This window comes from Leptonotus elevatus, chromosome 11, assembly GCF_054856555.1.
Source record: "Leptonotus elevatus isolate MCC_2025b chromosome 11, RoL_Lele_1.0, whole genome shotgun sequence".
NCBI lineage: Eukaryota > Metazoa > Chordata > Actinopteri > Syngnathiformes > Syngnathidae > Leptonotus > Leptonotus elevatus.
This window is the reverse complement of record NC_141249.1, coordinates 16,032,791-16,058,916: the sequence shown is the minus strand read 5'-3', so window position 1 is coordinate 16,058,916 and position 26,126 is coordinate 16,032,791. Positions and strand designations below refer to the sequence as shown.

The 26,126-nt window shown below is 39.5% G+C and overlaps 2 protein-coding genes across 6 annotated transcripts in view; both read right to left on the bottom strand.

The window, feature by feature from the left end:
* The window catches only part of tle5 (TLE family member 5, transcriptional modulator), a 32,382-nt gene extending 30,916 nt beyond the window's left edge, over positions 1 to 1,466 (bottom strand). Inside the window, exons 1-2 of one of the 3 annotated variants that reach the window (XM_086089641.1) lie at positions 1,133 to 1,466; positions 733 to 788 (exon numbers count right to left, since the gene is read on the bottom strand). In XM_086089641.1, coding sequence (XP_085945767.1) covers positions 733 to 759 — 27 coding nt within the window. In that variant the 5' untranslated portion in view covers positions 760 to 788; positions 1,133 to 1,466. Of the gene's footprint in view, positions 1 to 732 lie in introns of all 3 variants that reach the window. The other 2 variants (XM_086089642.1, XM_086089640.1) reach the window with 2 other exon arrangements.
* Positions 1,467 to 2,326: 860 nt separating this feature from the next.
* Positions 2,327 to 25,547, bottom strand: LOC147166049 (guanine nucleotide-binding protein subunit alpha-11). 3 transcript variants are annotated; one of them, XM_086089884.1, is made up of 8 exons: positions 24,486 to 25,547; positions 16,171 to 16,355; positions 15,599 to 15,753; positions 13,851 to 13,979; positions 13,283 to 13,411; positions 9,860 to 9,989; positions 8,142 to 8,295; positions 2,327 to 7,076 (listed from the first exon to the last, which is right to left on the bottom strand). In XM_086089884.1, exons 1-8 carry the CDS (start codon positions 24,619 to 24,621, stop codon positions 6,886 to 6,888), a joined length of 1,209 nt encoding a protein of 402 aa, XP_085946010.1. In that variant the 5' UTR covers positions 24,622 to 25,547; the 3' UTR covers positions 2,327 to 6,885. The 3 variants fall into 3 exon arrangements, with proteins under 3 accessions (XP_085946010.1, XP_085946009.1, XP_085946008.1); XM_086089883.1 differs by lacking the exon at positions 13,283 to 13,411; XM_086089882.1 differs by lacking the exon at positions 13,851 to 13,979.
* Positions 25,548 to 26,126: the final 579 nt, after the last annotated feature.

Sequence of the window (26,126 nt, the reverse complement as noted above, 5' to 3'; positions counted from 1 at the left end):
CCTCCTCTTCTCCACTCAAACCCAGATATTCATCCATACATTTTCTACAGCACTTGTCCTCAGACCGGTCCCAACATACAAAAACGGGATGGCCAGAACCAAGATTTGAACCTGGGACCTCTGGACTGTGAAGCCTAGTCCACCATGCTGAGTGGCACTTGTCCTCATTCGGGTCACAGACTCACAAGTGAGCTAGAGCGACTGAGGTGCGATGCGGGGTAACCCTTCAACTGGTTGCCAGCCAATCACAGGGCACATGTAGACAAACGAGAATTCACAATAACATTCAAAGCTCCGGACAATTTAGAGTCGACAATAAACATAACATGCATGCTTGTAAAATGGTGAAATCCCGGGACCTCTTGTGAGGCAGAAGTGAAAACCACTAGTCCACCATGCCTCCTAATTTCAAACAAAATTGTCCTCACCCTCACTGTGTAATTTTAATTTTCAACCCGAGAAAATAGTACAAGCCCACTTACGCTTGGCCAATGGTAGATGCTATGGACTGAGTCTCTGTTACTATGGTAACGCAAGATTTAGTGCTTCCAATAGTAAAAAAATCAATTCAAATAAAATGATATAATGCACATGCATTTTAACACAAACAACAGCAATACTTAGTGAATAGAATGTTTGGCTATATCTTGATTATCATAAAAAAAGCAATATTATGCATTGTTGAGAAAGCCAAATAGCAGGTTCACAACTAAAAAAAAAAAAAATACTTACTGAGTGTCTTGATTGTGGAAACATCATGTCAGTCCCTTGTTGCTGTCTTCTCCCCCCTAAAACCAAAAAGCCTTGTGTTGATATTTTTCCTTTGTCCACCCCCCCAAAAAAAAGACTTTCAAGTGGAGCTGTCCAGCGCCTAGCTCACAGCTAGCTTGCGAGAACCCCCCTCACCAAAACACATTCACCCCAGCCCTATTAAAAATCCAAATTTTGACTTTGGTTTGGTCTTGACGACGTGGTTGGAGCTAACCAGCGAGCATCTAAGCTAAACTAGCCCTAATCCTTCCACCCCTAAAAGCTGTCACTCAAAAATGATTCATCGCTCGGGAGGACACTTGGAATTACGCTTTACACTCACTCGGTGTCAGTTTGAAAAAATAAAATACAAAAAGGCTACCTAGAAAAACGATCCAGGTCGAACAAGTTTGCAGGGTGAAAAACGTGTGTGGGGGGGGGAATGACAAAATGTCTGCTGGTTAGTTCAATCGCGTTTTTTACGTCCCAACTCGCGAGAGGAATATAAACCACAAAATACAGCAATGCAGCCTGGATGTGTCGCTAAATATCCACTGACAACTTTCTCGAGAAAAGACCAAGAAAAAGCTGTTCGAAAGTCGTATCGTCTCTCCTTGCTGTGGATGTGAAGTCTTGTGCGTCTGTCTTCTCCGTACGACGTCGAGCTGCCGTGTGCTTGCACGCCCCTCATAGAACTACACAGGCTAGAAGAGCCGGGGAGAGAAGCAAAGAGCGACACCGAGCATAGATCTACAATGATGACAAAGCGCGATCGTACTGAGCTGCTTTTGCGCATGTCTGAGCAAATGGCGCCTCCATGTGGATATGTCGAAGGTGAAAAAAACAACTAACAACAAAATTATCGATATTTTTTTAAACTGTTGCTCTCTTTGCTGCCTGTGAATATATATATATATATACATACATACAAAGTTTTTATAAGCTCAGTCCATTTACTATTACAGTTAATGACAAGATGCTATCACGTGATAAATACATTTTTTTAGGGGCAATTTTATTTGGCAGGTTATAATCACAGGGAACTGAAGCAATGTTTAAAAAAATGTAATACAATATAACGGAGAGGTTGAATGTAGGGCTACAGCTATTCAGTATCCTACTGAAGGTTCCATCAAATAATCAAGTATTCAGATAAACTATATTTGTAGTTAATACATGTCACTTAAACAATATTGCCTTCCTTTTTTTAATATTATTTTTATTCCTTAAATTTACATTGCGTAAAACAGCTAACTATTTTTATTGTGTAGACAATTTCAAACTAATATATATATCTATATATTTTTAAATCTATAGCATTTCTTGTATCAAGAACATAGGGGGGGAAAGAAAAAAGAAAAGGGGGAAAAACATTTTTTGTACAACTTCACTTGAGCAGCTGCCATTTTATCATGCAACATAATCCCTGTGCTGATCACTCCACACCTCACAAAATTTATAATCGAAACCTCTGACATTTATTTTTTTTGGTCTAAGTTTTGAAGAGTCAAATCAATGGAATCGGAGAGTGCGTGTGAGGAGACAAAAAAAAAAGGAGCAAAGGAATCCATAGAGGTGAGTATAGGAATATTTTTTATTCCAATTGAAAACATTAAAAGGAGAAGGCTATGAAAGTTGTTTTCATGTTAAAATGAGGTTCAGGCAACAGTGGTTGAAATGAAACATACAAAAAAAAAAAGAAGAAATATGGCTAAAATACTGTAAATCAACAAGTCAATAATAAGCACAAACCTGCCCGTGAGGGCATGGCTGGCATGAGCATGTCACCCTCCCTGCCCAAAAAACACATGCAGTTAAAAACAGCAGATCAATCATCTTAAATAAAGAATACAATTGTTAATCAATCACATATTTAGTGTTTAGTGTTTCTTTTTAAAAAGTGGACCATGAAAATTCACGGGCCCTGATTCCCTCCCCCATCTCACAACATTGGCACTTAAGTATTAAGTCAAGAGTCTGGCTTTACAAAGAAAGGGGATTGGCACACTCATGGTACAAAATTTACATTTGGTATACTTAAAAAAAAAAAATACATTACTTTCCATTTGTACACCACTACACAAAGTTATTGGGAAAAAAAAAGTTTTAAGTGGTTGCAAAATATACATGTGATAAAGTGTGTCTGCCTTACAAAAACAATTGGACATGATGGTTGCAAGTCAGAAGGGAGCTGAAGCAAAAGCAAAAGCCTTTTGAGAGAGAAAAAGCATCAAGTCATTTCAGTGCTCTAACCCAATCAAGAAAGGGGAATTGGTGAGGAGCAGCAGATTCATTCGTTTCAAGATATATCGATGGCCACATCAGTACCTTCACATCTCAATCAATACTTCTTTTTTTTTTTTTTTAACCCAAGGCATAATGAACAAGCGTCAATGGGACAGGACAAAGTTTGCTTGAAAACACACGACGGATGTCTGTTTTTCTTGACACCGTTTCTGAAATATCAAAGTCCACGCTTTTGGCAGTATGTGAATTGTAACTAATCTTAAACAGCATCAGTGAGTAAATTGAGACGAGACCCTCATTTCTGTACTTTTTGTGACGTTTTTGTTTGGTGGTGCGTCATGAGAATAGTCTCATTTGATTATGTGCTTTGGCTCAATAAAAGGTTGGTAAACACGGCTTTAGAATACCTTGTTTCAATGTAAACTTAGGAAATGTTCGATTAGTCCTTCCAGTTCAAAATCAGAATTGTATTACAAGTACTTTGAAATATTTGAGTGAAACGCTAGCTATAGGCTACATCAATGATTCCCAACCACTGTTCTGCAAATAATTAAACAATTTCCCTTAAATGGTCCCATATTTATTTACTACAATCTATTCCAGCTTTGTGACAGGCAAAACAATTAAATGCTTGTTCACTATTACCACAATTTATTCCAGTACATTTATTTTTGAGACATTTTTTATTTGGATGAGTGCTGGGTTTTGTTTTGTTTTTAATGTAAAATGTGCCTCGGCTCAATAAAAGGTTGAGGAAACATTGCTATGCAAAATTAGACTGCATTAAAGTCCTTTAAAAGGAGAATCCTTTAACAAAAACAACTGCGCCGGCCGGTGTTGAAATGTCAGCAAAGTGAACAAGAAAAAAAAGGGAAAAGAGTTGAGATGCTTGCTAAAAAGGCAAAATGTGAAGACAACAAAAAGCCACCAGGAATGTCACGTATAGGCATCTGTGGTTTAGATGCCCCCCCACCCCACCCCCCCTCCTCCTCTAACCACCTCAATCGCATAGCACTGTCACCTACCAAAGCTGCTAATAGTAGCCCTTGTGATAAAGTGATGACAAACTCATCTGAATGGCATTAACGAGCAGGGCTTCCTCAACTGGATCAACTCAAGTGCCAAAATTTGAAAGGTGCTTCCTCCCAGCCCAATCACTAAAATACAACACTGCCACATACTGTACACGGAACCAGAGCAGGAACTCATCACAAAGAATCAAAAAGCCCTTTTCCGAGAAATTATACGCAAGAAAATATCTGAACCCAGTGTCAGTTTGGGGAACCCTGCTCTAAAGAAAGGGTACAACATGAATAGACACAATATGGTGTTGGTACCAACAGTCAACATATTCTGCTTTCAAATTACAAAAGTTCAAGAATGCTCTGACAGTAAATATTCAACCACTAGACGTGTTTTTGATTTATTATTATGATTTTTTTTTGTTGTCATTTTCTGATTTTTGCATAAAGCGTGAACCCGAAAATGGAGCCAATGCTCCCTTTCCACCATCAAGCATTTTCAAAAAGTGACTGTTAAACGTTAGAAAGATAAAACACGTCTTCTCCGTTAAAATAGCTTGAATATTTTACAGCAGTATAAAAGCCAGTCTCCTCGTTTGAGCTCGACACCGAGGAGATCCCACAGATCCATGACCCATATGGACAAAAACAAATCAATCACTTCATAGTAGTTGATCAAATGTGCCAGTTGAACACAGAAAAAAACAACAACTATGCACAACTACTACTACTACCGAACTGCTACTACTACCACCAATGAATGTATTGAAATGTGCATGGGGAGGTCGCTTCCACCTTTAGAAGAACCAAAGAAAGCCAATCACAAGTCAAAAGTGGAAATCAGCTCAAATATTTTCTGCACAATACGCTCTTATGCACCTCCACTAGTCTAAAAAACGGTATTCTGATTAATATTGCGTTTGTGGAATATGAATTATGAATATGCTGCCATGTACAGCAACTTGCTGTTGCCTGAAAATGACATCACAGTGACCAAGGGCTCAGCTTGTGAACGTCATGTTGGCTCAAAGCCAGAAAACAGGTGAGGTGTTCTAATTCATACTCCACAAATGCAGTATTAATCAGAGTGCCGTGTTCAGACTAGTGCGGGCACATAGAACATATTGAATTAAAAAAACTAATAATAATAATAAAAGATGACTTGACCTCCCCTTTAAAGGAAGATTGTTATGCCACAAACATTGATTTGGGAGTACAGTGAAGCCCGCTATTTGTGGAGGATAGGGACTGAGCCTGACAGTGAATATCAAAGATTTAAAAGTAATTGAAACCCCAAAAGGTTTGCAAAAGCAATATTAAATTATTAGTTAAAGCATTTTTTTTTAATTAACAGTTGCTCTGAAGTTTTGAGTTGGTGGAGGAAAGGCCCTCTTAAGGTTTATTTGTTTTGAACCATTAATTCAAAGAAATTGCTATTTTGAGGGCTTGCCCACCTAACATCCTTTTTGGATTTTTTTTAAATAAGCAAAAAAATATCCTGGTGAAAATGCACATTTGTCAGGCACGTTTACCATGAGTATATTCTCAATAATTCATACCTAAATATTTAGGTAGTGTTTGTGATTCACAATAAATCGCGAGTCTGCTATTTTGCTTTAAATTGGGGCACCTATTATAGAGTTGATCAAACTGCTTAGATTTTAACCATGTATACTTCACCAGTGATTCCCAACCGCAATGCAATGCCCAAGGGAGATGATCCAATTCTATGATTTTTTTTTTTACAGAATTTATATTCTACAAATGACATTCATCTATTTAGGCTAGCGACCGACAGTGACACGGGCACGATAATGTAATGTTTCACCACTAGATGGCACAATATACAATGAACATTTTGCCCTTTATACAACGGAATATCAGCTTTGCGTTCAACTAATCAGTATTTAGTGACATTTGCTTGGTGGTAAATCGTGAACTTGATGGATAGACAAATCTCAATCCCAATTTGAGTTGGCATGTGGTCAGAGGACTTTGTCATACAACGCAAAATTCGAATAAATCAACTCCACAAGATCAGAATTTAACCATCTGAAATCCCCACCCTTGAGATTCATAGTAAACCACTGCTTACAGAAATGTATAAAAGCGACAGCTCCCTTGCTCTTTCCGGCGCACTTCTTAAATGTAAGCAAGTGCCAGAGAACTGCACGGCAGACCGGATCCCACTCCTGCACTAAAGGAATACTGGCAAAATATTTATATTTACACAACAACAAAAGTGGACGTGATGTAAATTTGGCAATGCAAGAGTGGAGTGATTTGCAATAAAGGTGATGGTAGTGCTGTCTTCTTAAAGGGGTATTAACACTTAAAACGCCAAGGGGGCAGTGTGTGTGGCGGGTTACAATCCTTTTGAGTGTGTAGCCCCTGTAATTACAAAGTAGGCAAAAGTATCTATGTGTAAGCAAAATTATTTACATTCAACAGAGCATGTGCGCTCCGAATTGGAGGGTATTCTTTTGTTAAAACACCGACAGATATTATATTCCTTAAAATGAGCACACTCTAGTCGTGTACAGCATGCACGGCGTACACAAGTAGGGAGAGAGCCCTTTGAACCGGAAAGTCTTTGACATGGGCCACCTTTGCGACACAAAAGCACTGCTGATAATAATATACTAGGTTCAACCATGAATTCCCCCCAACAGAGGTTCACGTAATGAGTGCACACTGTAATGAGCAACACAAGAGACCCGAAAAAAGAGATAGCGAGTGTAGAGCGAAGCTGATGACTGTGTTCCATGCAGACGTGGATGTTTTCTAAAAGTGGATAATATAATGCGTGTAAGTGTGTTTTTGTGTGGCTTGCTCTCTCTCCTCTCTCTTTGTGTCACACAGGGCTTCACACCAGGTTGTACTCTTTGAGGTTGAGCTGCAGGATGGTGTCTTTAACGGCGGCAAAGACGAAGCGGATGTTCTCTGTGTCAGTGGCACACGTGAAGTGCGAGTAGATGATCTTATCGCTGTCCGGGTTCAAGTCCACAAACATTTTCAGGATGAACTCGCGGCCTGCCAGCGGGTCACGCTGAGGGCCTGGTAAAAACACAAACAACACACTCACAGAAAAAGCACGCCACAACGTGATAACTTGTAGTCTTTTCTATTTATTTTTAGTTCAGTGTTCCCTTGTTTCTCGCGGGTTCATCTTTTGCGGCCTTGCTGTTTTGCCTCAATGCGATTCGTTGGCTTTATATTATATTTTTATATATTTACGCCATACTTGTTTTAATTGCATTTTGTGAAGTTGTGAATGTTTACAACATTGCTAGTTAAAGTATTTTGTCAATTAACAACTAATGGGGTAGATTCCATGGACTTCCGGGTTTCACACCTCAGCGTCGTCTCAACTCACTGAAATGCTTCGGACAACTGAGACAGACACACTACACACTCGCACCCGTCGACGGGAAAGCACAACCGAGGGAAACAAAGGCGGAAGCAAAACAACTGGGACACACGTCGGAAACAGGAAATGGAAACAAAGCTGATGTGTGAAAACCAGGTAGTAGGAAGTCCCACCTCCTGCGGGGCATATACCCCCATTGATATATCATATTAATACACAGTTCATTTGACTTTAACCTATAAGACCAAAACATTTATACTGTATATAATAAATGTGATATTTTTTGTAATACAGATTAATTTATTGCTTGAGTTTGTTTTTAAAAAATTATATATATATATATATATATATATATATATATATATATATATATATATATATATATATAGAGAGAGAGAGAGAGAGAGAGAGAGAGAGAGAGAGAGAGAGAGAGAGAGAGAGAGAGAGAGAGAGGATCTTGAAAAAAATGCAGATTAAATGTATTTATCAAAAGACTTACGAAAAAATATTTTAAATTTTTACAGAATAAAATGTTTTAAAGTTCATTGTAGTTCACCCTTCTAGCCATAAGGCGTCACTATAGGATACAAATTTCATCTGCACAGTCACCAGGAAGCTTTTCTATTCTTTTAGCTTTTGTCATTCAGATACAGACCAAACTAGCAGATAACTGTAATCAGGTAAATGGCATGTCCCTAAAACTAAACAGCCAGTTAAACTTTATTTAAAAAAAATAAAAATAAAAGCAGTACCGTCAAACTCCGGGAAGTAGTCCACCAGGTGGGAGTACATGATCTTCTCCTCCAGCAGGTCCCTCTTGTTGAGGAAGAGGATGACAGAGGAGTTTTGAAACCAAGGATATGTGATGATTGTCCTGAACAGCGCTTTGCTCTCCTCCATGCGGTTCTGAAAACCCAGAAAAGGTTTGGAGAGTGAGAGAACCCAAAATAGCACACAACACATTATTTTTTTTAAATGTACTCTTTATATGTGTAAAAAAAAACACTGAAGTCTGCCTAGCTGCCTATTCCGTGATTGGGATGTGAAATCGGTTGGCATTGTATTCTGACACAAATAGAGGAGCAAATTGTTTGAGTGTTTAGATAATGTGTCGCACAAGTCATTCACCACAATGTAATTAAGAAACCACAATTTAGAAAAGCTACAAGTTTGCGTAGCTTCTTCTAGTTAGACTACTTAAAAGTGCTACTACTAATCGTTCTTCCTATTTCTCAATGGTCTAGATACCATGTGACACCATGTTGCCTATCACAGGTCAATATTGGTAACACAATTATCATATGTGGTGTGCTGTGTTTGGTCATCTGAAGTACATCAATACAACACAATACAAGGAAAAAAACAGTTAAGAGTCCAAATCTGTTCCAAATTAATATGCGTGTTTCTCACTTTAGGACAAATGCCACTGAATAACATTTGGAATTTACTCAAACCAAACTATTTGGGAAATTTCAAATAATTGTGCACACAAGAACTCTAACTAATGCGAATACAAAACTGCAAAATGAGAACTGGCGATGTGACTAAACCAAAGAGATTTAAAACCAAAGCATCCAGGGTTTGACTGGTGTGAAAGGTCGAGGCCATTGTCTCGGGGCTGTCAACACAGTCAGCTAATCCCTGCACAGTTTGATGCCTAAACACTGCCCAGTCATTCAGAAACACCTTAATAACAACACCATGTCAATGCCAATGTGAAAAGAAAAAAAAAAAAAAAAAAAAAAAAAAAACTTTTAATCCAAATAAGTCACGGAATTGTGAAGGAAAGTATAAAGGAAAATATGGCACAACAAAGTGAACACTATTCATTCTGTAACAGGCTAAGTTTTAAGTCACAATTTTAATATTCCTAACAATCATATAAGTCTGACGAGAAGTTAACTACAGTATAATAAAACATTTTTAAAAAGTAAAGCAACTAACTCACCATCTGCCTGGAAAAAATCATAAAATTATACTGTATTGCTCATATTGTGCTGAGAAGCCAGATGTGTCCCCATGTTGCCCTAAGGTCAATTTCCTGCTGAATGGTTCTATGATCACTCTATGCCATCAATTGTACCATTCAATGGTGATATTAAGAAAAATAAAACGAAGAAGAAGAAAAACGTGTGTAATCCTTATTACAAAAATAACGTTAAAAAGAAGAACAAGCAATAATGTTGGATTTTTTTTTGAATATAGAAAAGAGTCAAAGTAAGATGGCAAGAATAAAGTTATAGTGTGACAAGAATAAAGTTCTAAAGAAGAATGACTATTGTAAAAAAGAAAAAAGAAAAAAAAGGCAAACGGTTGGTTGGTCATAAGAATAAAGTCTGAATATTACAAAACAAATGCTACAAAGAAAGAGAATACATCTCCAGAACATTTGCTTAAACTCCAAATTACACAACTTTTAGGGCATTGTACATCACATATGCGTTTAGAATGTCTATACGACATTTCTCACCTCGTTGTCCGACTCCACCAGAACTTGGTCGTACTCGCTTAGCGCCACCAGAAACATGATAGAGGTAACGTTCTCAAAGCAGTGGATCCACTTCCTCCTCTCCGACCGCTGGCCGCCGACATCCACCATCCTGAACGGGACGTGTCAAACAAACAGCAGAAAACAACGTTAAGAAAGCTTCCCTATAGCTGACATATGTTAACGGGAACCCCGACTGTAATGTATTTAGTTGGTTGGTACTAACGTAAGTATCAGACTCATTTGTCAAAAATAATTTCTAATTTAATACATTTTGTAAAAACTTTATTTGGACGATGGGGCCGTACGTCCAAATAAAGTCTCTACAAAATGTATTAAACCGGAAATGATTTTTGAAAAATTTATCTCACAGTCATGTGACAACCCAATCAATAATATAGAGAAAACTTGCATTACAGTTGGGGTTCCTTTTAACAGTAATGACATACAGAAGTGCATGCATTGATGAAACCATGAAGGGTGTCAATCAAAGGAAACTTGAGGGCTCAAATTAAGCAAATCACATGAATTTAAACATGTTATTGGCTAAAAATGTTGAGGGAAAGAGGCACCGGAGCCACCAAGCAAAGATATGTGTCAAATCAAGACAGTTATGCGCTTTTCATGCAGGACAATTGACAGTTGCACAAGGACATCCATCTTCAAAAGATTTGGCTCAAGCGGAAGATGATTACTGTGTTAATATCAGATAAAGCAAGTCAAAAATAAACAAACAAATGCATAAAGAATCAAATAGATCTGCGGAATCAAGGTATTTGTATTTTTTTGTTCCATGTACAGTCATGGAAAAAAATATTAACCACTTTGTTTCTTCCATTTGTAGTTCATTTTCATGAATTAATAGAAGGTACCACTAAAAGGTAAATTATCTGAAGAATGACTAAATGTAGCTGATCCATAATGCTTCCTTAAGATAAGCTTAAGCTTACCATGTTCTTTTGGACTACAAGTCACACTTTTTTTTTATGGCTGGAAATTAGAGCTCGGACTGGCACCCAAAATCCCTGTCTTCTAATTGTTTTGACTTTCTGGCATTACCAATCGTATTTGGCAACCACCAAAAGATTGTAGAAGGAGAAACGGAAGTAAAAGAAGATATTGAAGTAGTAGTAATGGAAGAAGATATGGAGGAGGAAGAAGAAGAAATGGAAGGAGAAACTAAAGAGGAAGAAGAAGAGATGGAGAAGAAAAAAAAAGTTGTAGTCATGCATTACCGCCAGTGGTCGTGGTGGTAATGCACCAAAAGTATTTGCCGACCACCAAAATAAAGTGGAAGAAGAAATGGAAGCATAACAACAGTAGTCAGTGGTAATGAATATGTGACCGTTGTGACGTATCGGTAGTTAAGCAGGCTACCTTACACCACAACAACAATTTACAGCACCAAAAAGGTACAAATCAACCAGAATTCTACCTTTGGCCACAATGCGAGGTGGGATTTTAGTTAGAGTAAGTAAGCCATTTTAAAAACGTTTCCGTTGTTAGAAGCTTGTAACGTGAAGGCTTCTAACTACCAACTCAGTGTCAAAGATTGTCTATATGTGCCCTGCGATTGGCTGGTGACCAGTCCAGGGTGTAAGCAGCCTCTCGACCAGTCAGCTGGGATAGACTACTGCTCGCTTACGACCACCAAGCATGTGTTACAGAACATGGATGGGAATTACACTTGAGTCCCATCGTCATTTAACACTGAGCAGGTAAAAACCTTGATGACATCACAAAGAGGGAAATCAATCAGAAGCAGCAAACGCAAGCAGCCTCGACCGAGAATGAGTGACCCACTTGCAAGATAGACTCTCCTTCCTATGTTGGATGAGCCAAAAGAAATGACATCTTCAAAGCAAATTAAAAGAGCAGGAAGTACGACAGTTTATGAAAGGCTGCCTTGTTAGTGTTGGTGGGGGGGCCGTCATTGGAGTATACAACATGTGTTTTGTTTGTTACTATCTACCGTTTCGGGCGACACGCTCGACATTAACGCAACTAAAACAATCATGCGCTTCAGTGAGTACAGCCGAACTAAGCTAGGTTACCCTAACCCTAACCCTTAGCCGTCCTTCCCCAAATCATGTTTGTATTTTTGGCCTCTTCACTAAAAGCGAAGCCATTGAGAGCGTGTAGTGAGTCACCATCAGCGGCAGCCGGGCCGAGTGCAGCCTCTCAGCTTCGCTGCAGCGGAGCGGCCGGGAAGCTCGAGTGCAACCACATTGCAGTTATTTCCAGCCTTGCCAAGCGTAGGAGGAGGCTGACATGATGGCTTCCTATTGATTTGCACTCTACTGTAATCACTCTTGCTTGTTCGCTACATCCATTTCTAGCTTCTCTTTTCTTGCAGGAGAAGAAATGGAAGCTGTTCTATGGATTGGTGGCTGGACTGTTTGTGGGCCAAATCTTGAAAGGATGTGGCCCACAGAAGCACAAAAATGAAGTGGAAAATGACTGCATTTTGTACATCTTGGGAATATTTAGAAAACAAATACAGCTGCATCTCAATCAATTAGAATATTGTGAAACTATTTATTTAGGTAATTCAATTCAAAAAGGGAAACTCATAAATTCACGACAAAGTGAAATTAATTTTTTCGCCCCCAATAATTGGGATGTAGTAATGATGAAGTAAAATGGCCAATATATGTACACAATTGTTTTTATGGCTAAATTTAGCTGTTGTAGCTTTTAATCAGGTGTGCATTGCAGTTCAAATTTACGGTAATTGGATGTACCGATATACACACACATTTCTGTATTAAGAATACTAGGTTTAATACAATCCATTATGGGACGCTGGTTTACCTCCGATTTGTTTGTATTTGAGGGGGAGGGGGGGGGGAGGGAGTTTAAAATAAATAAATAAATCCCATAGGAAATAACGCGATTGAATTGGTCTGTCCCGGACAGGAAATAACATTCAACCAAACAAGGACGGGTAAAAGTGTAAGCGACTTTTGTCAAATCTTGTGTTAAATTGGACATTGTTTAGTACACAATACAGTGGTACCTTGATTTACGAGTGCCCCAACAAACAAGTCTTTGCAAGTTACAAGCCGTTTTCGTCATTATTTTTGGGGGTTTGCGTTTATTGAAAGGTACAGTCAAACAGAACAATACATAAAGAGAACACAAATGAGAGAATATTGACCGGCCATGTTCCTGACATCACTCAAAGGCCACGCCCCTTAAAGGCATATATACACCCTACTGCTTTTGTTGTCCTGGAACAAATTCAATTTGTAAGTCAAGGCACCAGAGTACATTGAGAAGTGTAATGGGCTTATAAGGAGGTACGTTAGGCATGCTCTAGGTGTAAATGACATGCCGTATGAACATCAAATGGAAACATGGGCGGGCTGAAGTTAGTCAAAGCGGTGCAATTCTTACATCTACCTGAAAATGATGCTTTGCAAGTCGAAAGGGTATTCTATTATCCCAGTGGTTGGGATTCGAACCCTAAGCACATCCTGTTGGGTGGGTAGATAGGAAGATTCAGCGATACGATCCAGATCGCTAAGATAGCTGGAGACAGGATGGAGAGCGAAAGACAAGACAGAGAGGAAAGAGAAAGTGAAGCATAAGAGCAGATATAGCACACAAACCCTCCAAACAGTGGATCAGTTCAGATGTAACCAAAGGAAACATTCTCGAGCACCACGAGGGGATTAGATGAAATTTTGTGCCAGGACCCCCCAAAGGAATTTTAGCTTCATCCATGATGGCAGCTCCCAAAGACAGAATTTCACTCTTAACGAATTCTGTGAAGCTATTACTTGACTTTAACATGAGCAATTTGCTACACAACATGGCAAGCTCTTAACATGTACTGTAGTCTTTTGGGAGGTCACCATCAGGGATGTATTCATGTGCAGCCCAAAGCTAGCTCGTGGCGATAGCGGTGTCGGCGGTTCACGACCAGGCCAACCGGAGACGTCATGGGCAGCGCTCGGGCCACCAGTACCTGAAGATTATATTCTGCAGGTCAAATGGGTACTCAATGATGCCGGTGGTGGGCACTCGAACCCGCAGCACATCCTGCTGAGTGGGCACGTACCCCGACGTTGCTATTCGTTCTAAATCGCTAAGGTAACTGTGGATGGGGAGGAACATATGACAAGGAGGCACACATCATGGATACGGACTCATCACACACGACATCAGGTACACCTCCAATGTTACTATAGACTTTTTTTTCCTATCTAGTTTTGTAAGGTCATCAGCATTTGACCATTTAGACATTTCCGCTTTTGTAAGCCCTTCAATCGACATTGGAGCAGTGTTGCAAAATTGCCGCCTGGTAAGACATTTTTCTATCCCTGGGATCCCGTTTTGAGAACTTGCCATGAATAGTGTAAATTGTACTACACGTTGCAGCAGTCTGATGACCATAAAGCTTCTCAAAATGGCGCTAAACTGCAATCGAGGACATAAAAACTTTTCCAGGTGGCAATTTTGCAACACTGCCACAATGTCATCGAGCAAGCCATGGTCATGGGAATGATTGCATACAAAAACTGTAAAGCTTAAACTGTCAAATGCTGACGGCCTCACATCTGTCCTAATGATACTTCTGGAGTGTTGGGACACCCTGTATGTTCAATAATGTGGTTGCACTTTGAACTGAACCACACAGATAGACGTTTCTCACATCTGGTCTCAAGTAGATCTGAGATCTTGTATTGGAGGCTCAATAGATTCTACAGGTGTACATAATGTAGTGGCTGGTGAGTGTCATGCAACAGTCCAAAACAAGGATGGGTGGGCAAACTTTACTGCTCAATTACCACATTTAATTTTTAAAATCGATTGATGAGACATGTCATTTATAAACCAAGTAAATAAAATAAAAAATGATATGGGTATGTAGAATATATATATATATATATTTTTTTAAACAACCTTTTTTTGTTCATTTTATTAGTTCTAATTATAACTAACTTATTATTAAATGAAATAAACCATTAAATGTATTTATTGTTTTAATTTAGAAAAATACATTAACCACTTAACTCACTCACTCCCAGCCATTTTCACTGAAGCAACTCCCTTCACTCCCAGCTGTTTTACTGGATTTTGACTGATTTTGCAAGGTCCACAAAATATTGTGTTATATTGCTATAAAAACATGGAACCTACCAATAGAAAGATTAGAGTCTCTTATTTATCAGGTAAAAAAATAAATATTTCTATCTGTTTCCGTTTTGCAGCAATTAGCATTAAAATATAGCCAAGTTTCATCATTATTCACAAATCTGTTTAAAACAGTGGGGAAAAGAGCTTGTTTTCAACATGGCCCTGGTTGATCTCTTATATTCTGCTGCCACCTGCTGACCGTTTTTGTGATAACTACCATTGCTTCAAGCATTCTCTTTAGTTCAGAGGCTGCATCAAAGCCTTCAGTATGCTCTAGCATAAAATAACATAAACAAACGTATAAATACCATGAAAATATTTAAAATATAACTTATTTATACGTTTTGGGGAGTAAAAGAGTTAATGAGATAAACTGCACCCAAGAATGCACAAAAGCAATTAATAAATTTTAATAAAAAAAAAAAGATTTAAATACAGCAAAATTAATCCTCGTTTTGACTAGAGCTGGCACATAAAATATATTTTCAAAATAAACTATTTGGCTTCAGTTCCCTGTTAAGCATTGGACGCATATGCTTCTCAAGTAGACGTTTTTTTTATAAGAAGCAGACGTACTATTTGGTGGAGTCCGAGAGCTGGTACTCTCTCCTGCGGTCATAGGCCTCCTGGATGCCAGGATCAGCCCACAGCATCTTGATGGCGCCGATGTACGGCTGATCAAACGTCGTTACCATCTCCACGTCTACCTCGCGCACCAGCTGCGCATTGTTCTGAGAGGTAAAAATGGACAAATCTATTCATGCAGGTATTTCTAATAGAACACTCAGATAGATTGGACGACCTTTGGTGTTGGTCCACCATCAACATCACATTAAATAACAAAGGTTGGTTTAAACTAAGTAACCGTAGACTCAATGCAAACTAAATTAAAATGTAAATATTTGATTTGACACTTTTTTTTAACATAGTGTTAACAAAATGGTAAGTATATACATAGAATTTAGAGTATTCTTGTACACCTATTTTCACTTGGGGAAAAAAAAATTTGCCCCTAAAAAAATAAGACAGAAAACAAACCTCGTGAGATTCTGACTTAAATCTCATAATGTAGTTCTATTTATCTAAGGTTGTAATTGGCCAGCACCAATTTCAAACGAGTAAACGTGAGAATTTTCAGCAGTACGTACTTTGTTCTGGTCGAACTTGTATGGAATCTTGAGGGTTTCGGTGGCACGGATCATGGACTGCATGGACGTGAAGATGTTCTGGTAGACGAGTTTGGTGAAGCCCTTCTTGTCCTCATCGGTGTAGCCTGACCCGTGGATGATTCGCATTTGCTTGATAAACGTGCTCTTGCCGCTCTCGCCAGTACCTGATGAAGACGAAAACCAGTGAAACAAGACCCATGAGGGAGGCTACGTATGTGAAACATTTTGACAAGACTGTTCCTGCTGTGAAGCATGAGTGAAAATAACACACCAACACATGAAAATCTATGATGATATTTCTGTCGAGAAGCAAACTGAAGTATGTATGTATATATATATATATATATATTTTATATTTTATTTTATTTCTTAAAAGGGAGTCAAAAAAGATCTGTGAGAAGTAAGCCGACCCTGCGAGTCAGACAGCTGCTCTCTTTTTGATGCCATGTGAATTTGTGCGGTTAAAACGCCGCCATACTTGGCGACAGGCTGACCTCGGCGGCCCACCTCCATCCTGGCGCGGGTACACACACCACTGTGAAGGAATTTGCACCATCACGCCCTCAGGCAGTGGTCCAAGCCCTCTATGCCAAACCGTCTGTGTAACACAGTCTTAAAAAAATAAAACTGGAGTTTACACTGCTAGTTTGTGGGTGGAGAGCTGCTGAAGCAACGTATCTATAAAACATTACAGCTGTTTTAGATACCGTATCCAGCAAAGTAAAACGACATGCTTCCTTAAAGGACTGTATTGACATTTAAATAGTGAAACCTACTGGAATGGGTCATTTAGACACCACAGACATTGGCTCAAAAGCACACAAAAATAAAAAATAAAACAGTAGTCTAAGTCTTGCTTCATTAAAACTAGGGCTGCTGCTATGAAATATTTTTAGAATCACCCTACGCCTACGTAATAAACCAATGAATAATTGGATAACAATTGATTTTGTAATATTTAGCACAATAGCATGTGATATAATGTGTAGGTATTATTTTTGTCTACTTGGGGTCTCTCTCATGTTCATGTGTGTGCGCGTGTAAAAGACCTCCAAACAAAGGCTCCATACATACATAGTGCATTAATAATCAGGCTTCAGTCCAATTTACCACAGAAAAGTGCAGATAAGTAGGCCAGCCAAAGTGGTGATGCCTGTAAGAGCATGTGTGCAGATAATAACGATGACAGTAACAATCAATATTTGTTTGGCCTCTCACATGGTCTTCAACGAAAGTGAGATCACCTATGTTTGCAGCTTTGCGTACATGTGTGCTACTATTTTGAGACTACTTTTGATGACCCCGTTGAACCAAACCAGTAGGCGGGAGACGAATAACACACATAATCATCTATCCACAGAAGAGCCTTTAGGTATATGCTGACAATCTACAGTACAGTCGTTGTGCGGTAAGGGGCCACAGGGGCGCATGAAATTGCAGGGAAAAAAAGAAAAAGACTCAAGCGTGGCTTTTGTTGAATGGGGTGCACAAATGACTGCACATTGACATAATGGTCCGAGCCGTGGCAATTTTGCAGGTGACAAATCATCCATTTATTTGTAAAAAAAAACCTACCAATTAATATGATTGCTGGAATAGTGTTATAACCATTGTTTTACTGCGATTATTTATTATGAAGCACTTACAGGAAAGACAAGAAAATATATTCATAGTAGTACAGTGGAACCTGAAGGGTCAAACACAACGTTGTCCCATAATGTAAATATAAAACAACATCCAACTACAAAACATATAACTGAACTTTTTCCTTTCGTCCCAGTAGGGGTCGCTTTAGCGCGCCATCCTTTTCCATCTTCTGCTTCCTCCTCTCTAAAAGCCAACCACCCTCATGTCTTCCCTCACAACATCTATCAACCTTCTCTTAGTTGCTCTTCTCGCTTGCTTGCCTGGCAGCTCCATCCCCAAATGCGTAAAAGCAGAATCTCTTGCAGGCATGACGAGCTCGGCTCAACAGATCCCATTGTTCCTGTGCGCGAGTGGAAAAGCCAGCAAAATCATTTCTCGCGGTCAAGCTACTGTACAGTCGCTGGAGCTACTCCTTAGGGTTCATGCTAGTTCCCATGGCAACCCCAGCTCCGGACTCATAAATACAACACTGGATGATGGGCTTCGTCATGTCTCCATGGAGTCAAGGCAAACATGCAAGGCTTTTTTTCTTTCTCTCCATACTTTACTTACACAGAGGTCAAAAAGTGTAATGCACATGACAACAGAGTACAGACTCATTCATGAATTCATTATGTCACCAAGTGTACAATGTACTGTACTGCATGCATGCCTTTCATTGATCTTGGTGGGCTGCCATTTTGACATTATACCGCCCTCTGGTGTCGACTGGAATTTATGTCAAAGTGCCCTCGGGCTCGCATTGCCAACATCATGTGACCAAACCCAGAAAACAGGTGAGCCGTAATGTTCGCAATGCGCGCCCGAGGGCACTTTGACATCAATTTCAGTCAACACCAGAGAGCGGTATAATGTCAAAATGGCAGCCCACTGAGAATGATGAAATTTGTAGATTAATCTGCTTAATTCTTATTCTGCCAACACAATAGTAATGAGAATATCGTGTTTTTAGACTACTTATTCTACAGCGCCTGTGAACAGTGTTAGTAAATGTAAAGGTTATATGATTGTGACAGTTTTAGTACAAACAAGCAAGCCAATTGTGTTTGAGCCTAAAAGGTTACACTGTACAAAAACACAACCTGATTGCCATGCAATTAAATAAGATCAAAAGGCAAAAATGTGGCTCTGTCTCTATGTCACTGTGAAAATCAAGCACAAAACTACTGTAGATAACATGAATAAGGTGCAACACAATTACATTTGAAATATCCAGCAGAGTAAATCCCCATTGGCATCTTAAAATTCCCACCAACTGTTATATTATTCATTCAGCCAAGGAAATAAGCATTAGCTCGCAGGAAACGAAAACCTTGAAACGGATCCCATTCATTGGGCAGGGCTTGCTGGAGGGCAAAACCGACATTTTAGTTACAATTTACATAAAGACCAATAACCAGGAGCACCGCGTGAGGGATCCATGTTGAAAAGTAAAGAGAGTGGTGAGGGAGGAGGTGCAAAATGTGACAAAAATGCTGCCCTGAGTAAATGATTCCCTAACACTCCCCCCCGTCAAGCGCATCTAACAGGAAGTGATATCCACTCCAGCGCAGCGCTAGCAAGCCTGGCTGGGGGCTTTTCTCACTATACAGGAACTAAATGGCTGTCAAGTGGCCCTTTCTGCCCGCGGGAACTTTTCCAGAGACACTTTTAGGAAGTGAACCTGCTTTCTGCCTGAAGGAATCCAGGACTAGTCACCATAAAAAAAAATAAAAAAAAGAACATTCAGGATTAGAAAGTGCTTTTCAGGCAGGTTTGTGTGCAGCCTGTAGGCCAGGCACAAGTATGCAAGGATCATCCAGAAACTCATTAACTTTGTTGTAACAAAAATTGCCTTTGGTTATTCAATGTTTACATGAAGCATGGCCATTTGCCCCAGTCCCTGTTGACAAGAATGAAAACAAATCCTACTTTTGGGGCACTTCAGCAAATAAAGTCATACATTATGACCGGTCGTGACATAATCCTTTCAACTTTGAATTAAAGTCTGCAGTATGGAGTCCATCGTGTTACTACATCTACAATGAAAGATGTTATCTACAAAAAAACGTTTGAAAGAAACAATGTCCAGAGCAAAAAGCACTTCAACTTTTGACTATAGAATATAACACCAAAAAAAAAAAGACTATAAAACTATGTAAATTTACTGATTCACACTTGCTTAGGAAGGGGGCGTGAGTGAACAAATTCATTTTCCAAGTTACCGTGACCAAGAACAAGAGAGAAGCTTTTCCACCCCCAAAATCTCTTCCCACCATGCAGGGCGGTAAGACAGCAGAGACAAAACCTTAAGGGACAGATGCAATAAGAGGAAATAAAGAACTGTGGCCATCATTAATTAAGAGTGGAAAAAGAATGATTAAGGATGACACAATATACAGAAAAAAAAGAAAGGAATTACTTGCCTGTATTAGAGGTGAAAGGATTAATTGCTGAATTGACAACTAATCAATCATCAAATAAATTGATAATTCTTTCTGATAATTGATTGCTTGTTTAGAGACCATGTTCAACTTCAAATAGTCCAAATCCATTGGATTTCTGCCTCTCAACAGTAAATATTCTCAAATTTCGGTAGCCCTCATTAAAGAAGAGTGATCTAATTACGTCAGTTTTTCCTAAAAAAAGAAGACACTTGCAACATTACTTTTAGAAAACAATCAACATTTGCCACGCTTGGAACGGAATCATGACTAAATGTTTTCTGACACGCACGCCGCACGAGATTCTGACTTTGTCATCTGTCTAATTATCAGATTGCAGGATTCTGAATTTCTGTGTCAACGTGCCACTTCGCAGGCTTCTGTGTGAAAGGCAAATTTGGTGAAAAGCCCTCCGCTGCGACTGACGTGGCAATTTTGTGCGATCTCTGTGTAAAAGAGGCTACAGAGCGTGTGAATTGCGAGAGCACAGCACAGGATGCAGTTTTCACAAAAAATTCCTTGCATACTTTTCCTTCTTGAGAACTTACAATTAAATTACTTATCCCATTTTGGTTGCAGTTTAATCCAAATGCCACTCGAGTTTCCCTATGGACATTTCCAACATCTCTCAAACAAGCAACCACTTCAATGAAGTGCAAGTTTGAAGGTGCAAAAAGGTACACTTGCAAGGTATCCTAACATGTCATCAGCCATGCCCACAGTGATAAACTGAGGTTTGGATGAACCACAGTGGACATAAAAAATAAAAAAAAATCTACACACCCCTGTTCAAATGCCAGTTTTTTTGTGATACAACAAAATAAACCAATATAAATGTATTTCCCCCACAATTAGTGTGATCTATAACCTGTCACAAAATAAAGAAGTTAATGTGGTTGCAAAAGTGTGTGCCCCTCTTGTAACTGGGATGTGAATGAGTTCAGCATGAATTTATCACCTTCAAACCCATGTTAAATGAGTCAGCAAAGTGCCCCTGATTGTTGCCATATAAATCTTAGATGCTGTAGTATGATTTTTCTTGATTTTTTTAAAAAGCTGGAATGAACAATTATTTTCATAATTGATTAATCTGTCGACTATTTTGTCAATTATTTAATGAATAATTTGAATTTCCATCCATTAAAAAAATAAATAAATAAAAAACAGGAGTGCAGTGCAGAAATGTGAATTCATTATGATTATGAGTTTTCCAACGTAGAAGCAGGTGTTGCAAAAATGCCTTGCTGCTGCTGCTGCTGCTGCTCACCGCTCCATCAGGGGATGGGTCAAATGCGGAGAACGAATTTCACCCCACTTAGGTGGGTGTGACAATCAGTGATACTTTAACTTTAACATGATCAGCCTGCTTTAATGGGAGACTACAGAAATCTGAGAATCTTTATTGTTGAGAGGCTGATGTTACGGGGATTCAGACAATTTTAAATTTATCAAGGGCTCTAAAAAAATCACTCAATTATCAAAAATAATTAGCAATTAATTTGATAATCGATTAGCTGTCGATTTATAGTTTTGGTCTTGTTTGTTTTAATCACAAAGTGGCATTTGAAGAGAGGTTTGTAAAGTTGTTGTTTTTTTTATATCCACTGTACATAAACAATTAAAAGCAATAGCCAGCGAGGCTAGCGGTCTCTCAGTCTGACACATATCTGCCGAAAGTCAGGGTGTGTCAATAAGAGTTTGCTCAACCAACAGAGCTGCCAGACAAACAGTGCACGACTACAAACGTACCCTATTACCATGCTGTGAAAACAACATTTTTGACCGACTGGCTCAGCAGACTTTTGGGAATGCAAATAGAGCACGTGGCACCAAATAGCCCAAACATGAAACCTAACGTTTACAAATTTTGGGATGTTCGTTAGATCCACTAAACAAATGCTCTGCGCCTCAGAGGTTTGTGTTGATTTCGGCAGCTGCTAATATTACACGCCATCAAGTAAATATGGCATACGTCCTCTCCTGGGTTGACTGGAAGACTTAAGACCATAATGGGCACAGGTTGGCTCCATTCATGCAACATGCTTGGGTGTTGCCTAAAAACAAACACTCATTAACCTACTTCTACCAACCTGTTTGAGCGACACGATGTGCATGAAAGATGAATGATACATGTGCTCAGACTTAGCCTCAGAGCGCATGTGAGCATACTGTGTGAAATGCCTTTTAGTTGCTGACGACACTTAATAAGGTATTTTATGCCAGTTCGCTGTTGGTCTGATCTACAGTGACATCACCATTTTGGCTGCAACAGGTAGACAATTTTAGCCCAAGTCTAAAACGGTAACAGAAAAGATTATTCATTCATGGGCTACAATTATAAAACACTAGAATGATCGAGACACCCTCAAACCTCATTTATTTTGGACCCATTCACTTTAGAGATCAGGATCTGAATAATTCCTTATGGACCAATCTGTAAATCAGAGCTTTGTCCAGGTAACATTAACAATTGGAATTTAACTTCTTTCGAAATTATGCCAAGTCTACCATAACACCTTGAAGCAGTACAGGGGCTTTTCCATTAATGACAAGAGCTCCGTTGCCATGGCGGCGACGAAACTCGAATTTGTGCGCAAGTCGGAAGGTGCCCTAGTCTATTACTAACCTATGCTAAAGTCATAATTACAGAAAATATTTGTACGAAAAAAACTTTTAGGCCATGAATGTAAAACAACCATATGAAAATCAGTAACTGACTACGTCTTGATCGAATAAAGTAAAATGTCAGCGCTTCTTAAATTTTGACACCGATGCAGAAATGTCGCTGCGTGCGAGAGGCCTGTTGCATCCTCTGCGTGACCACATGTTCGCAACAAAGCCCGTCTTTAGTCCTCCAACTTTAACGAGACAAAGTGACAGCTAATTGAAGGCTATGATGCGTGTCTTGTTTCATTAGCGTCTGCACATATTGATGCATTTACAGTTCAAAGAAGACAGAAGGACACTGGACGAATAGTTTTATCATTTTTTTCCATCCAGCCAATTTGTGCAGATTTTACAACTAAGATGGACTTTATATTCAGTGTTGAATATAATTAAATACCAAGGAGAGTACAGGAAGGTTGTTAAACTGGTTAGTGTTACTGTCTTATTATCATTAGGACACTCAAGTGTTTCTTTTTAATCTTAAAATGGTTTACCTGAACCAGAAACCAATAACAAAAGTCACAAATGATCACAAATGAAAATCTGTGGTAGTTATTCCACAATAACCGAACCGTGAAGTAGCAAGGGACCACTGTAGTCTTTTGCGGGCAGTCAGTTCAGTCAAGTCACCTTCTGGTTAAAAAAAAAAAAAAAAAAGTCACCTTCTACAACGGTTGTTCATAAACTACTATGTGATGGGCCGCGAGGGTCAATGTCAAAATAAAATCTGAACCACCCCTGCACCCCTGTTTATTTATTTGCCTTTATTTAAGCATAACCTATAAGACCATACAATTAATGTATAATAATGTTGTCATTGTAATAGTACAGATCAATGTATTGCTTGTGTTGGGAAAAAAAACACACACGTGGGAAGAGAATGTTGAAAAATATTAATCTCATATTGAGGGGTGAAAAAAGCTATTTAATTTTTTTCCCAAATTCATTCAACTTCAGCCCTAGTATTTTTGAAATGTGACAACCAAAGGCTTTGCTAGTAAAATCTGTATATATGTCTATTATGACAGGACTACTTTTTTTTTGGCACAGAACCTATGCTGCGAAATCTACAGGTAATCATTTTCCCATTTTGATTATGCCATTTTTCCAGAACACAGCCCATTTCCAGGTATTAAACCTGAAAAAGGAGTTGTTTCAGAGTAACAGATCATACTCAGCTAGGTCTGAACGATCCTGGCCTGAATGTTCCTTTATTGCATATGTCTGATTATAAGCAACTATGGTACTTATTCAAACTGTCAATTTTCTAGCAATCATGATTGTACACAACACACTCTGGAGACCAACCATAAAATGTCCGATCAAACTGTATGAACTAGTAGACCATAATGTGGGGTCAAGCAGCTGTAATATCTCCTGTTGTGAGTGTCACCACAGCATTCCACAACTTTGCATATTTAACAAGCCAGTCAAAAGCATGTAAATTTGACAAGCGGGTACAATGTTTTGCATACCACAAGGTGCACTGACACAACATGATGAAACCTCACCATTTTGGATCTGTCTGTTACTCGGTGTGAAGATGATTATGCTTACCCAGCAGAAGCAGCTTGAGCTCCCTCCTGGCGTCCCGTTTGTCCCGCCGCAGTTGCTTCTCGATTTCAGAGTTGATCCGTTTGGACTCCTTCGCCTCTTCACTCAGGCAACAAGCCATCATGGAGTCAAGAGTCATCACCGCATGAGCCAGAAAAGCCCTGCCTGACGGACGAAGGGGGGGGGGGGGGGGGGTCGCGCCGGCCAACCGCAAGTCAATGGAATCTCGTTCAGTCGCTACTTTCTCTGCTCGTTGCCAGTGACAAATATTTGACAGCTTAAGACTTAAGTCGTATGCAAATTCGCAGTTTGCAAGAAGAAGAAAAAAAAAGACTTGCCAGAAAATTACACGGGGGGGAAACGACGTGTTAGAAGGTGTAAAAGAACATTGTCTTAGTAGCAAAAAAAAAAAAATAGAAGCATCTAGCTAACGCGGAGGTGTTAAAAAAAATGAGATTCCCAGTGTGCCAACACCTTTTTAATCATTCCGCGCGCCGCTGCTCAGTCGTGAAAGCTTAACCACACACACGCTAATTAAAGCCAATTTTTATTAAACACTCGTGTCCCGGAGACAGCGGGACACTGCTGGCCCCCCCTGCCACATTTGTCGGAGCCCTCCCGCAAGCTTAGCCGCCCCGACGCCGACACTTTACGCCCGCGCAGTGGTAGCAAACGCCGCCCGTCAACCCGTCCATCTACCGCACGTACACGTCGACGAGCTCCCTACGGCAAACACTCGACTTGCACATAAAAAATAAAAAATAAAACACTTAAATGATAACGGGTTAAGTTATGGAGGAGTAGGGATGGCTAAATTGATGAGCTAACCAGTTAGCGAGCTACGTTAGCTTGAGCTAGCCATCCCTGGAATTGCAGCGGAAAAGAAGCCCAGACTGCCGAGAGGAACTTCATCACTCGGAAGCGCGCTATGTCCAAACGCTTTCTCCTGGGGCCAAAAAGCCCTCAAAGTGTTGAATACTGACAGTCAAATTGGGAAATTCATCGTTCCTGGTGGTGTTTTTTTTTTCCTGGTTGGAATAGCGCCCCTCCTCGTCATCCACTCCTCTCCCCGTGACGTCACAAGTCATTTAAATGATTGACAGACCCTTGCGCCAATGGAGAAAAGAGCATACGGGAGTGAGAAGGCCGGACTTTATTAAAGGTTGAAGGTCACTTTGCAAGGTTGTGTGAGAAGACGCCTTTTCCTCTCCTTCCTTATTGGAGGTGTGTGCCACACTGCACTCACTTGCTTCTTCTTCTGGATGATTACACTTAAGCCTGACAACATCGCCTTAATTGAAAAAAAGTTTTTAATACATTGTAAGCACGTTTGTCTGAGGTTGCGCGTTCGAAACTCGCCTGTGGAGTTTGCATGTTATTCCCGTGCTTGTGTGTGTGTGTGTGTGTGTGTGTGTTTTTTTTTAAACTAGGATACGTCCTCCAATTTCCAATATCCTAAAAACAAAACATGCATCTCAGGTTAATTGAAAACTCTAAATTTAACGGATTGTGCTTTAGGCCATGTTGTTGATAGTTTGATCCTTAGATGAGTTTAATTTACTGTACATGATTACAGTATATACTTTGGGGGGGGGGGGCGGATAAACTGACATTAGAACAACTTGCAATGATTGTGTTCAACTT

Coding starts and splice junctions, on each gene's coding strand:
- LOC147166049 (XM_086089884.1), bottom strand. CDS start 24,621: ATGACTCTTGACTCCATGATGGCTTGTTGCCTGAGTGAAGAGGCGAAG. Junction 9,990..13,282: donor TTGCAAAGCATCATTTTCAG/GTAGATGTAAGA, acceptor CGTCCCGTTCAG/GATGGTGGATGTCGGCGGCC. Junction 7,077..8,141: donor CTACTTCCCGGAGTTTGACG/GTACTGCTTTTA, acceptor TGTTTTTACCAG/GCCCTCAGCGTGACCCGCTG.